The 13,055-nt window shown below is 40.9% G+C and overlaps 1 protein-coding gene across 10 annotated transcripts in view; it reads left to right on the top strand.

The window, feature by feature from the left end:
• The window catches only part of MAP4K4 (mitogen-activated protein kinase kinase kinase kinase 4), a 165,381-nt gene that overhangs the window by 121,948 nt on the left and 30,378 nt on the right, over positions 1 to 13,055 (top strand). For 8 of the 10 annotated variants that reach the window (XM_054004486.1, XM_054004511.1, XM_054004493.1 and 5 more), the window contains 4 exons: positions 5,678 to 5,839; positions 7,935 to 8,021; positions 8,684 to 8,905; positions 12,201 to 12,362. In XM_054004486.1, coding sequence (XP_053860461.1) covers positions 5,678 to 5,839; positions 7,935 to 8,021; positions 8,684 to 8,905; positions 12,201 to 12,362 — 633 coding nt within the window. The remainder of the gene's footprint in view (positions 1 to 5,677; positions 5,840 to 7,934; positions 8,022 to 8,683; positions 8,906 to 12,200; positions 12,363 to 13,055) is intronic. The other 2 variants (XM_054004502.1, XM_054004521.1) reach the window with 1 other exon arrangement.

Below are 13,055 nucleotides of genomic sequence, written 5' to 3'. Positions count from 1 at the left end.
TTTTCTCTGCATGGGTTGAAATTTTTGGTGATGTTGCACTTACAACAGAATGAGCAATTAGAAAGAAAAGGCAGTTACCTGAAATTAATCAGGTAAAAAGCAGGTTTAATCAGACCTGCTTTTTAAAATCCAAAATAAAACTGACAGCTTCCACAACCACAAGACAGCATGTAATGTAGATTGTATTACTGAATAAGGTTGCATGGTAAAACATGTAAAATTTGTAAGATCAAAGCTTTTTACCTTGTATGGGTCTGTAACCTCTGCCTGGTTCCTTGGAGGCATAAACAGGAATGAGTTACAAAATAGGTGAGTTAAAAAAGTTTCCTTTTGCAGGTGATGGTGTAGGCATGTTGTTCATCAAGTGCATTAAAAAAAAAGACTCACATTTAGCTTTCAAAAAAATCCCACTTAGTTCATTGGATCTTGTGTTGGAAAAATGTATGATCCCAAGTGGTTTTTAACAAAACAGCAGCCAGAACAAGCTCTTTCAGATGGGGGAAGGGTAGTAGACACAAATTTAGATAAACATCAGTGTTGTGACACAATTGAAGGCCAAAATATTGAAATGTTGTCACTTTGTCCTTAAGTCACCCCCCCTGTTTTGATGAAGCCAGTAAACAATGAAGAGCTTGATAATGGGAGTCAAGATTAGTGTCAGGCACTGAAGCTCAGGGCGTTCATAAATTCGTTGATATTTTTATCAAACTTGCTGTCTTGTAATTTTTGCTTGTGTAAAAGTATGTACGCATATACTTATTTAATATTCTTTGGTAGAATTTTATGCATTAGATAATCTTCCTGAACAAGTTGCATATACTTCCCCCCCTCCCCACTTCCTAAATTAAAATTGAGGGCTTGTTCTTACAATGCTGGCACAGAGCCTAGACAGTTTTGACCGAGACTGTAACAGGAACGGTGTTTAGGACATCTGCCAAAAACTGTAATTCTCAGCAGTATTAGAAAAAAGATTACTTTTTAAAAGGCATATAGGTGACTTCTAAAAGTTGTTGCAGGAACTGTGTCTTACTGAGGAGGTGAAAATGACATGTGGTCAAACTACAGAAAATTATGTGAGAATTTTGAGACAGGGATTTTGTCCTATCCCCAGCTCTCCTTTAAAAGACATGTAAAGACTGTCAACTATGTAGATGTTTAGATAGTTTTAAAAAAACATCTCACCTGTTCCTTGCTGTTTTAATGTGATTCTGTCATTCTGTTCAGCAACATGGAGACAACTGCTGAGTATGAGAAGGCATTTGAATTTGTACTTTGCAAAACTGAATCTGGCTCAGGAAGTTAAGAATTGGCTGTGGTGGAATCTCATTCTCTGTGGACCTCCGCAGTTCAGGATAGCTTCATTAAATGGTGTCTCTGTCCCTGGTTATGAGAACCTAAGATGGATGCTTTTGAAGTGGTAGGTTATAGCTACACTGGGTAAGTGGTAGTACAGTCCTGTAGAAGCAGATTGTGGAGCACAATAATTAAAGTGCTGAGTTCCTGAAGACTTCATGTGTTTAAAGACAGGAAGAATTCCTATGGACTAGCTGAGGTCTAGACTCTGTGCCTGCTTGTGGTTGGAGTGCATCAGCCTTTTTAATTTCATCCAAAAGGTGTGGTTGGCACTCCAAGACATCTTCACAATACGAAACAAAACTGGGTAAGTGGAGATGTTTGGATGATTCACTTCAAAAGAGCACTCCTGATCTGAACCAAGATGCTAATGTAGGTGTACTTGCAGGCAGTTTTTGCCAGGCCTTTATTTCTTTCACAGAAGGGGAGCTTATTCTTATCTACTTAATTTGAATTGCTTGCATCTTGGATTGGTACTGAGTAAGAAGTTCTACTTCTGGTGTATCTCTAGTGTGGACAAAGCAAAAATCTCTTTATTAATCTTGCCAGTTCTCTTTCTAAGCTGATACCAGGCTACCTAATTCTTTGTGAAAGAAATAATTAATATAGGTATCATCAATCTTCTCTCTGAATATGAGACACAGTAATAATATTTTAGAAATTTAAAATTAAAGGATCTATATCAATCTTAAGCATTTCACTGTATGAACGAGGGCCTGAATTCGTTGGTATAGACAGACTGCATGTGTAGTTGCATTGCCCCCTCCTGGTAAATCATACTCTACTGCATGGACTTCCAGTTTGGAGTTGTCAGGTTCCATTATGAGATCATCATTATTGCACCCTAAAACAGATAAGGAGCCAGGGTACTGACACTGTATTTTCTCTGTTGGTTTTTTTTTCAAATGTTGTTTGCATAGTAAGTGCCCATTTTGTGAAATGCAGTAATTTGAGGCAGTATGGGCTCTGTCAAAATTCTGTTTTCGCATGTCTGACATTTCTTTGAAGAGTTCTTGCCTTATTTTCTGGCTAACAGTTTGCTCCTTGGAAATAAGCTTTTCATCTGACATGTGCAAGAAAGTTGGTAATACCATACCAAACGAAAGAAGATCTGGATATGCATTCGTTAGTTCAGGAATCTAGATCTACACTTGCTGTTCCTTGGACAACAGTGTTTTATGTCAGGCCTTTTTTGTAGCGTGTGACAAAAAATGACAGTATCTGACAATCACACAAACTAAATTTAAAAGGCAAATTTTTATATGTAGAAATATGACACTGGTTTTAACAAACGGTTTTTCCTGTCCCTCTCCTGCCCTTTGGGCAGGCCTAAGGCACAAGATGATCAGGTTTTGGTGTCCTCATGGAAGAGTTGCGAGAGCCAATCTGGAAGGCAGCCTTGTGCCAATGGATGGATGCAAGAAAGTCAGCTATAGGGCTGGCTCTGAGGCCAGGTTGGGTTAACCCAACTTGCTACCATTGCTTTGACAAGATGTGGACTAGGACGCAAGAGATGGCTGTCACTGTAGGTTTTCTCTCCCTGGACACGTTAAAAGTAAATTCCGCTTCATTAGTAACCACTGGTTTGATGCTGAGGTTTCAAAGACCACATTCAAAGGAAGTGAAACCTTTCTTTTACATCTAGGGCTGTGAATAAGGGGATCATGCAGTGTGTTTGTGTGGGCTCCTGCAGTGCTGGGTACCTCGTTCCCACTCACCTGGCAGGAGGCTGAGGCAGTGTCTGAGAGGGTGGAAATGATGCTGAGAAATCTGATCTCCCTGCATACTTTGGCACATAGACAGTAGCACATTTGTGAGATTTGTCTTAAATCCATTTTTTCCCCCTATTCAGTTGCTGGGTAATAAATATCTGCTGATGTGCTGAGTTAGATTTCTGGATCAAGGTTTCGTTTAAAATCTCATCTTTTGACAATTGATTTTGTTTATTTTGTGGTGCCATGGGAAACCGACTCTCTTAATCAGTTTGTAGCTTATTTTTCCTCATATTAAGTTCAGTTATTTATATTGCTGAATACTTCTGAATTTATTCAAGAAGTGAAGAATTTGCCCATCTTCCTTGTAGTGAGAATGATGCCATCCTGAGATCCGCAATATATCCACTTAACAATGTCAACACAATATTGTTTGAGTTGATAAATGTGCATATTATATTAACCAGTCAGCAGTGTGCTGTCTCTTGCATCCTCAAGGCAGCAGAATTATTGTACTTCATGTCTTAGTTTTCTTAAACAAAAGCCTGTCAGACATGATTAGCCAAGAAGGACCTGAATATATTGACTTAAATGTAGAATTTGCTTGACACTGAGGCATATATTCAGAAATAAAAGCGCCTACTTAATCCTTTTACAGTGCTTAAAAAATGAGGGAGGGGAAGCAGTGAAACCTATGAAATGCACCGCGTGCCGCAGCTGCCTTGCAGCGCTTTTGTATTTTTATATCTACATTCATTGAAGAGAGCTGGCTTAAGCACAAGTGAAAAGGCTGGTAAATGGATTTAGTTAGAAGAGATGCAAGAGCAAGGAAGCTGCATTTCTGAGAAGATACAGGAAATGTGGGGGATAAAAGAGTTTAAGTCTTGTGGCACAGGAAGGTGGTAGTGAACCTAGGATCATGCTATGGGCCAGGAAAGAGGACGTGATAGTTACAGCGTGGGTGTATTTCAACAGTGGTCTCCAGGAAAGTCACATCTTCCCCCAAACTGTAGTTAATGAAAGAAGATTCAAAAGCAGCCTGTATTATTTAAGTTCTACTAATTGATGTAATCATAGAATAGTTTGTGTAGGAAGGACCTTTAAAAACCATCCTGCTCCAGCTTCTCTCCCATGGGCAGGGGATACCTTCCAGTGCTCAAAGCCCCATCCAGCCAAGCCTTGAACACTGCCAGGGATGGGATATCCACAACTTCTCCTGGCAGAAAAGCTCAGAAAACCCAAGAACCATCTTTTTTCCCCACTAGTATTTCTTCTCCATTGTCATGTCAGTATAGATTCCAGAAGATGGAGGGGCTGTTGATATTTCAATTCCTTCATAGTAATGCAGGAAAATGTTCCAAGCAGAGAAAGCTCATCCCACGAAAACAGCACAGCAAGTGTAGATTGGTCTTTGCTTTTTCAGTTGAGCACAAGTATAAAACTCACACCAGTAACTGGATTTGTGAACCCAAAGTAAAGCTTAGTGTGCATGCTCTTTCTTGCAAGACTATTTGGAGTGCCTTAAGATAGGCAAATCTGTGGCAGCTTTACTCCAACAGAAATTGGGGATAGTATTAACCTTAACATAAATGTGATAAGGAATAACCAATGTAGGTTTTCATTTTTGTTCTTGGGATTAAATTTGTGTGTGCTGTTTTTTGGTTTAAATTTCTTCCATATTTTTTTAGCATATTATAGAAACCTATAAAGAAAGTAATTGTAGTGATATTCCCAGCTGATGGTTGAACAGGAGACAGCTGGGTCTTTTGACACTTAGACAGTTGTGGGAGGCTGCCTGGGATTTCGAGGTAGGTGGAGTAACTGGATGCTTATGCTGAAGTGCAGGAAGAATTGGTCACGACTACATGGGCATTTAAAATGTCTTCTCTGAAGTTATATATGGTGCTCCATAGACATAAATGAGTCAGTTCATGCTTTCTAGAGCTGTTTTCCAGGTTTTTTTCAGACTTGAGCAGACCTAATCAGCACCCGTTTATATTATCATGTGTGGAAGTGTAAATCTTACTTAGCTGCTTTTCCTCTTTTACATATAGGTGCATTTGATGTTTTGGGAGGAGCTGAGGTGCTGTTGGCCAGCCTTCCTTCTCTCTCAGGCAAAGTTTTCGGCAGTGATTGTTGGGCCAACACTACAAAATTCTTAGCAGACCAACTGTTTTAAGAGAGAAGCTACTTACAGAAAGTTCAGATAGTTGGCATTTGAGTTAGCTGATTTAGGGCTGATCATCCCCTTGTTGATGTCAAGAAAGTTGTCATCTCTGAGTTCAACAGTTTGAGGATTGGAGTTTGTGTTAGCCTCTCTTGAAGAGAGGAGTGAGTTTCCACACCTCGATTGTCATCAGGAATATGGTACATGATTTTGTGTGTGTGCATGAAGAAACCAGAGAGTCTAAGTGAGGCTGCTTTTAGGGATAGATGTGTGCTGGGTATGAGTTTAGTTTCCTGGTGGAACACTTGCATAAAGTGTTTTGTCACTCAGTTGCAGAGCTTGCTAGTCCTGGTAAATCCCGCTCTTCACCATAGAAAACAACCCCACCTCTTTCTTTGATAACAACAGAAGTAAAACTCTGTGGTTTCTTTTCCCTTTTTTGTAGCAACAAAGAAGAGAAAGGGAAGCTCGAAGGCAACAAGAGCGTGAGCAAAGGCGGAGAGAACAGGAGGAAAAAAGACGTCTGGAAGAAATGGAGAGGAGGCGTAAGGAGGAGGAAGAGAGAAGAAGAGCAGAGGAGGAAAAGAGGAGGGTAGAAAGGGAGCAGGTGAGTCCATGATACAGATATATGTGCAATAGGTTTGTTTCTTCTAAGTTGTAATTTAATTTTTAAAAAAGTAGTAAGCCTAAATCAGCTTAGAGGCAACGTAACACTTAACTCTTTCATCTTTGTTTTTGACAGCAAGTGCACTAACATAGGATTGTAGGGCTTTATGGAAAATTCTGGCAGCCTCAATATTCTCTCAAAAAAAGAAGTCTTGTTGCAGTACTCCTTCTAAATTCAGCTCGTGCCTCTGAGCTGGACTAAAATCGCCAGAATTGGCAAAATCATCACTGGGGCTGAAAACTGTTTCTAAGCTTGTCTTGCTGGATCAGTGGTTCTTGCAGGACATGCCCCTGTTCAGAAGACCTCCCAAGAGAAGGGCAGCTCTGTTGCGTGTCAGCTTCTGGCACAAAGAATTGGTCATTGGCATGAACTTTGAATACTCTGAATTTGAGATTAAGTCTTTGAGCTGCAGAGGATTTTCCATCCTAAAACTTCAATATGCAATTTCCCTCTCTTACTCTGTTTAAAATCAGTAATATATGCCCATTCAGGCAACAAGTATATCTTAAGTTATGTCAGTGTGCCCTTAATACATTGAAAGTACAACTGAGAAACTTGTTAAACTGTGAAATTCAGCTGCTATATTTATGCATGAAATCTGCATGTTTTAAAATCCTTTAATAACTTCAATCAGGGTGATAATCAGAGCAATACTTACTGTGCATGTACTGCAAAATACTGATGACAAATAAAGGACCAAAACTTCTGTCCTAGAGGCTGATTGATTGTAAATTTCCCATTAACTTCAGGAATGCTGGGTTTGGCCTGACATACCTTAACTTTTTCTTACATAAATTCACTGTATTGAGATCATTGATGATTGTGTTACTGGGTAACTTTATTGTGTTTGTGTATGTTTCAAAGATTTTGAGTCAAAAGGAGGAAAGACTAACCAATGGGAATAAATATATGGAAAATCTCTAATTACAGTATAGCAATTTGCTTTTGGGCAGACACCGGGTATTCCCCCAGCTGCTTTTTAAACTGTTGAAATGCTAATTACGCACAGTGCCAGTAATGACAAATGGTTAATTGGTGTGGCCAAGCTGAACCACTTTGAATTTTTATTCTTTTTTTTAGAAGAAAATACATGTTCCCTCTTAGAATTTTTGTTAACTCAAACTGTGGCTCAGCCAATGTGCGTAACAAAAGTATGGTGTACCTCATCAGTCTGTCACAAGACTTTCTATAACTCCCATCACTGTATCACTGATCCATTAATTTCTTTATGCATACACTGTAAATGTGTGCGTGTGCTTGTGTGTGTGCGCATGCACATGTTACATACTTCCATTAATTGCATGATAGGATGTTACCAGCTTGGGTTTGGTGCTTCAGAGTTTGAGTTCTTCTAGGGGATAGGTGAAGCGAGGGTAAATGTCTTGACCTGTTGAGGCTGCAGGTGAAGAGGTGGCTAGATGGCAAGAACAAGCGAGTTTGGTCTAATTTCTGTTTCCTGGTGGATGTTTGTTTGTGTCATAACCATCGCATAATTCAGCAAGGCTGGCAGTGTTTGCTCAGGAGAGGCTTTGGTGAGGGTGGCAGAGGAGACTCAGCAGGGCAGGTCCCAACTGCACTTGGCAGAGCCCGTTTGGGGGAGCTTGCTCCAGCTCTGCCTACACTATGCCTGGCTCTAGCTGTTGCTAACAGTTCATCGCACCAGTGCAACACACTAATGTTTAATACAACTTGCATGTGACTTTGTATTGGCTGTGTTGAGTCAGACTTGCTGTGTTTTAACTTATCAAAACCTTCAAGTGCATTTTGCTGCTTCTTGAAACCACTTCCAAAATACATAAATGAGCACTGGCCTGTGCCGGCAACATTTGCAGGAGTGCAAATTTCAGAACAGAAGGGGCCAAAATCTAATGCTCAGGAGACAGGGCTTCCTAAATTGTTCTGCAGGCACTAATCCATCCTGAAGTGCGTTTCTCATTAAAGCTGAACTGGGGAAGTAGCGTGTGGTGTTCCACCCAGGGGGTTCTGATGCATTCCTTTTGAATAAATTTATTGCTGGGTAATTTCTATGTGACAGGAGTATATCAGGCGACAGCTAGAAGAGGAGCAGCGGCACTTGGAAATTCTACAGCAGCAGCTGCTCCAGGAGCAGGCCATGTTACTGGTAAAGCACTGTATCTGTTTTGTTCAGTAGCTATAGGATCCATTTATCCAGCCAGTCCTAGGCTTCCCTCAGTCGGGCACAGCTGCACTGACAGTATGACAACAAAGGAGCTTGATTAAAAGGCCATTTATGCTAGTGTTGTGGGCTGACAGGCACATATGAGAAGTGCTGTATGGTCACACTGCTTTCTGGGCAATAAGAGGAGGCTTTATGTTAAAGTGGAACAGTTCTGGTGTGGTGGTCGAGTTTCTGAACAGACCTTGGCATTCAGTGAAGAACTAGAGTGCTTGTGTTGCAGATCAAAAGCACACATGATATGTAAATCCACCCCAGGATACAATGGCCTAGTGTTGGTCTAAATCATTGTTTTATGAACTTAACACTGGATTTAGTATAAACAACTCTTTTTTTCCCTTTAATAAAAATCAGTTTTGTCATAACTCTCCAATCATGTCAAGCTTAGCAGTACACTCATGACTTTCCCAACATAAGATACAAGTCATATGGGTCTAACTTAGCTCTTGGTTACACATTAACAATGAAACAAACAAACAAACAAACAAAACAGCAACCAGAAAAGTGCATTTTTAATGGGATTGGTAGGGACACGTCCACCATACAGTCAGTGTCATGTCTTGAATTCCTCACCCGTTCTCTCAAAGGAATACAGATGGCGAGAGATGGAGGAACACCGACAGGCAGAGCGACTCCAGCGCCAGTTGCAGCAGGAGCAAGCCTACCTCCTGTCGCTGCAGCATGATCACAGGCGGCAGCAGCAGCAACAGCAGCAGCAGCAACAACAGCAGCAGCAAGAAAGAAATAAACAAAGCTATCATACCCCTGAGCCAAAATCCCACTATGAGCCTGCTGAAAGAGCACGTGAGGTAAGTCCTGCTAGTGAACAGGAGTCTGCTGACTGCTTCTCTGCCTGCTGGCATCAGCATGACTGCAATTCTGCTACAGTATAGTTGGAGGCCAAAGCACCACTCATAAGGGGCAGGATATTTTAAACTGTCGGTTACTAGTTTTCAAGCCCTAGGGCAACTTCTGAGTACTTCTGCTGCAATCACTAGTTTAGACTTTTTGAGGTGTAAAAGTTGGAAAGAAGGTCTGGAAGGCTGCAGACTAACGGGACCTGGTTTTGGAAGTATCATGTCAGCAAGTTGTGTCTGTGCTTCATCAAATGTGTTTTCTTAGGAAGCGTTGGTGCAGTGCACTGTGTCTCTGGCAAGTACTGGTGATTTGAAATTGAGAAGCAGTTGGAAAGCAGAAACCTATGATGGATGTTAACACTCAGCACATGTGTACACATTTGGTGTTTTAACATACACTTTTCAAAATTTCCTTCTTATGAACACAAACCTGAATTTCATTAGTTTCATTTTTGAAATGTTAAGTATTCTCTGCTGAGATCACGTCTTGCTCTTTTGAAACTCTATGGTGTTGCCTTCTTGGACTTCAGGCACTTACAAGTTGATCTGAAGTGCTGTGCCTTTCAGTGAGTCTTCACTGGTCCATGAGTAACATTGGTAAGCGCGTGAACTCCTCTTTGATGTATATTTGGCTTTCTTTTGGTGATCTTATTCTTGGTTTCCCTTGAGCACCATACTGCCCACAAACCACCAGACTGGGCAATGTTAGTCAAAGCTCTTAATGGCATTCATCAGCTGCATGTGGGAACTAGGTAAATACATTTTGGAACAAGAACAGAAAATATATTTAGGCCTACTAAACATGATAAAATAGCTCTCAGTTCAGCTTCGTCCAGCAGTGCCTCTTAGTCTTTGAAGTACTATTGTTTGGGCTTGGTGGACGCAAGCTCATTTTATTCTAGATGCTGTTGTCCAAGTTCTTAATAAACCACGTTTGTGCTATCTCATCCATTCTTCTTGATGGTTGAAGTATCTGATACTTTCTTACTTACCTGGAAGAAGTTCAGACGTGTCTGGTATGTGATGGTGCAGACATGGAACCAGCCCTCTTGTCCTTGTTGCATGCTCTTGGCCCAGCTCAGTGAAAGGACAGTGCCAGTCTAACACTTCTGTCCAGCCTGAATGCTGGCTGGGATTTGGAGGGACACAGAGCTGTATCTGCTTCATTTTCCTTTCAGAGTTGAAAAAAAAAGAAGATTCAAGTGTTCCATCCTTTAGAACCACTGACTCAGTTGTTTTTCCTCTTGTAGTCTTTCTTTTGTGATTGCTCTAGCCCAAAAGAGTAAAGACAGAAAAATTGATTAGTAGTCAGATCTTCCCAGAGATCATTGTATAATTGTCTTTTTAAAAAGTGTGATAGAATTAATAGCCACAAGGTCTTGATACCTGGCAGTGGGAATGCCACCATGTAATCCTAACAGCAGGCATTAAGTCTGACATCATTCTTTACATAAAACAGTGAATTGGAATGAGTGTTCTGTGCCTCATACTTTCAGCCATACTGCTCTCCAGAAAAAGTGGCCACTTACAGAGATGCTGACCATTGGGATGGTAAGGTGAAGTGGACTAACCTTCCTGACTGGCAAAGTTTAATGGTGATTTAGTTTCTTTCCTCATTGCAGTAGCGATGAGGATGTAAGGAAAAGGAATTCTAAGATTGGCTTTGGGAAACAGCAGGGAGCTTAGAACTTAATATCACTTTCAGGTCCAGACAGTCAGATGACTGGAATAGGACCTGTTTCTGTCCAGGAATGCACTTTTATCTCCTTGCCACTTCTTGTCTGGTTTTGAGGACATGTCCCTCGTGCAGTTTATGTGCTTTGTAGACAAAACTTCCTATCATCTACAGCTAGAGATGTGAAAACCTGTTGCTTCAGACAGAAGGCTTTTCCTTGAGGCTTTTCCTTATTCTATTCATAACAAGGAGTCTGGCCTGTTTTTTAGATTTTAAGGAATGCCTCTATGAAATTGAGCACAGTGGTGAAAATGATTGCATGGTGAAGATGGTTGCCTCCATTATTGTTGTCCTCTTCCCAAGACATGGTGTGTTTTGTGTAGACCTTAACAGAAGCTTGTCTGCTTGTCCCTATAGGCAACCTGGTACTATCCTCAAATTTTGGAATGCAGAGGCAGGTTGTATTTGTAGACGAGCCCACCTGAGGCGAGGAGTCTGGAAACTTGCTTGTCTTCTGGAAGCCAGTCTCTCCAGACCATCACTCCTAAGGAGCATTAGGAAATCATCCCAATACTGATTTTGTGCTGTGGGCACAAGGGTTAAAGCAAATTAAATCATCCCAAGCTTCCAGTTTGATCTTTGGTGCTTTGATAAAATACTGGGAGTTTAGCATTCCTCAGAGGCAGCTTACCTGGCACATGCTGCCTTGGTTCTAGCAACAGACTTTCTTAGGAAATGAAAGGCTGTTTCCTGTACAGGCTTTCTGCTTGTAGCCTCCCTCCATCTCTTGTCCTTCATACCTCTCACTTTGTTGTCAGTGTTGTGGCCTTGAAAGAGGCTTTGACGTTTCTCCACGGTGACCTTGCTTGATGGTCTTCTGAAGACTGAGCACATTCTGATTTAGCCTACCCCTCAGGAAGCTCTTGAGGTTAACATAAGATCAATTCTACACCTTTCTGAGAACAGGAAACAAACTGATGGGACTGTCCTCTGCAGCCTTTGAATTTATGCTGAGAGTATTTGATAAGAAAGGTGGTAAGTTCTACACTTCTGTGCCTAAAGCTGAACAGACTCTGGTATTACCTGGCAGAGAAACATGCTCCTGTCTCTTCTTCTGTTGCTGAAGAGTGAAACACAGGAGAGCAGATAATCCAAAACCATTGTTTGCATAAGGTAGGCAGCTAAAGTAAGGGATAGCAGTGGGAAATATTTACATATTGTAAAGTTGTTTCTGTTTAGGTATATCCTTTTCATTATCTGTGGGGAAAGTACTGATGGATAATTAATCTAGGCAGAAAGAAGGCTCATAATGTTCTTTCATCATATTATCTCACATCTTGCTACCTCCTATATCTCCTCTCTTCCTAGTATGGATTGTTGGCATACTTGGAGCTTTGGTGTAGTTCACTCAGTGAACTTACAGTGCTGGCAAAAGTGGTAGGGAAAAAATCCTGCCAAACCCCAAATGTATTTGCTTTCTTTGTGGTAAAGAAAAGTTGGTACTCCCCTTTGTATTTCTACTGTAATTGGTTTTACTGACTCAGGGCTTAACCTCCATTTATTTTGGCTTAGGTGGAGGAGAGATTTAGAAAAACTAATCAGGGCTCCCCTGAAGCACAGTCTAAACAGATGGGCAAAGTGTTGGAGCCACCAGTGCCTTCAAGATCAGAGTCCTTTTCCAATGGAAACTCAGAACCTGCTCAGCCTGCCCTGCAGAGGCCAATGGAGCCCCAGGTAAGTGCCCAGGAAAATCTTGGTGAGCCTGGAGGGAATGCAGATGTCCTAACATGTTTCCTTCAAATTTGCAGATCTTTGCACTTAAAAAGCCTTTTGTAAAGGGTAGTATTATTACACAAAACAGCTTATTCTGTAGATTTACTCTTTGCCTATTTTTTGCTTATTTTATTGATAAACTGATAGATTTGTGGGTTTGGTGTGGTTTTTTTGGTTTGGGTTTTTTTCATGTTAGAGCTAGACTAGAACTGTTGTATCCCATTATTATCTCTTCAGCAGTGACACAGTGGGTTAAATGCTGGTGGGCAGTTGCAGAGCATTTTACAATTCAGAATTTGCTCTGTGCAAGGTTTTTACTACTAAAAAGGATGCTCAGGAAAAAACTGCACTTGCTTGGTTTTTAAAATTCTTGCAGAAAAAAGCTAACTAAACAAGTGGGTTTTAACAGTGTGAGCACTGTTTCAAAGGAGTTTGCAAAACATGTCTAAGAAAAGTAAGTTTGTTGTCAGTAGGCCTGCAGTTGCTAAATAAAGCTCTGTAACACCCCTGAAAAATCAAGAAGAGGTTGAAACCACTGAGCTGCATGGTTGCCATTGTTCTGTTGTTTTCTAACCAAGAGCCTCCAGATCTTGATACCTGATCTCATAGGATTTATGGCATGAATTGAAAAAGTAACCTTTGTCTAAAAGTTAG

The sequence above is a fragment of the Vidua macroura genome, chromosome 2, assembly GCF_024509145.1.
Source record: "Vidua macroura isolate BioBank_ID:100142 chromosome 2, ASM2450914v1, whole genome shotgun sequence".
NCBI lineage: Eukaryota > Metazoa > Chordata > Aves > Passeriformes > Viduidae > Vidua > Vidua macroura.
Note: the sequence above shows the minus strand (reverse complement) of the source record. Positions and strands in the feature narration are given on the sequence as shown.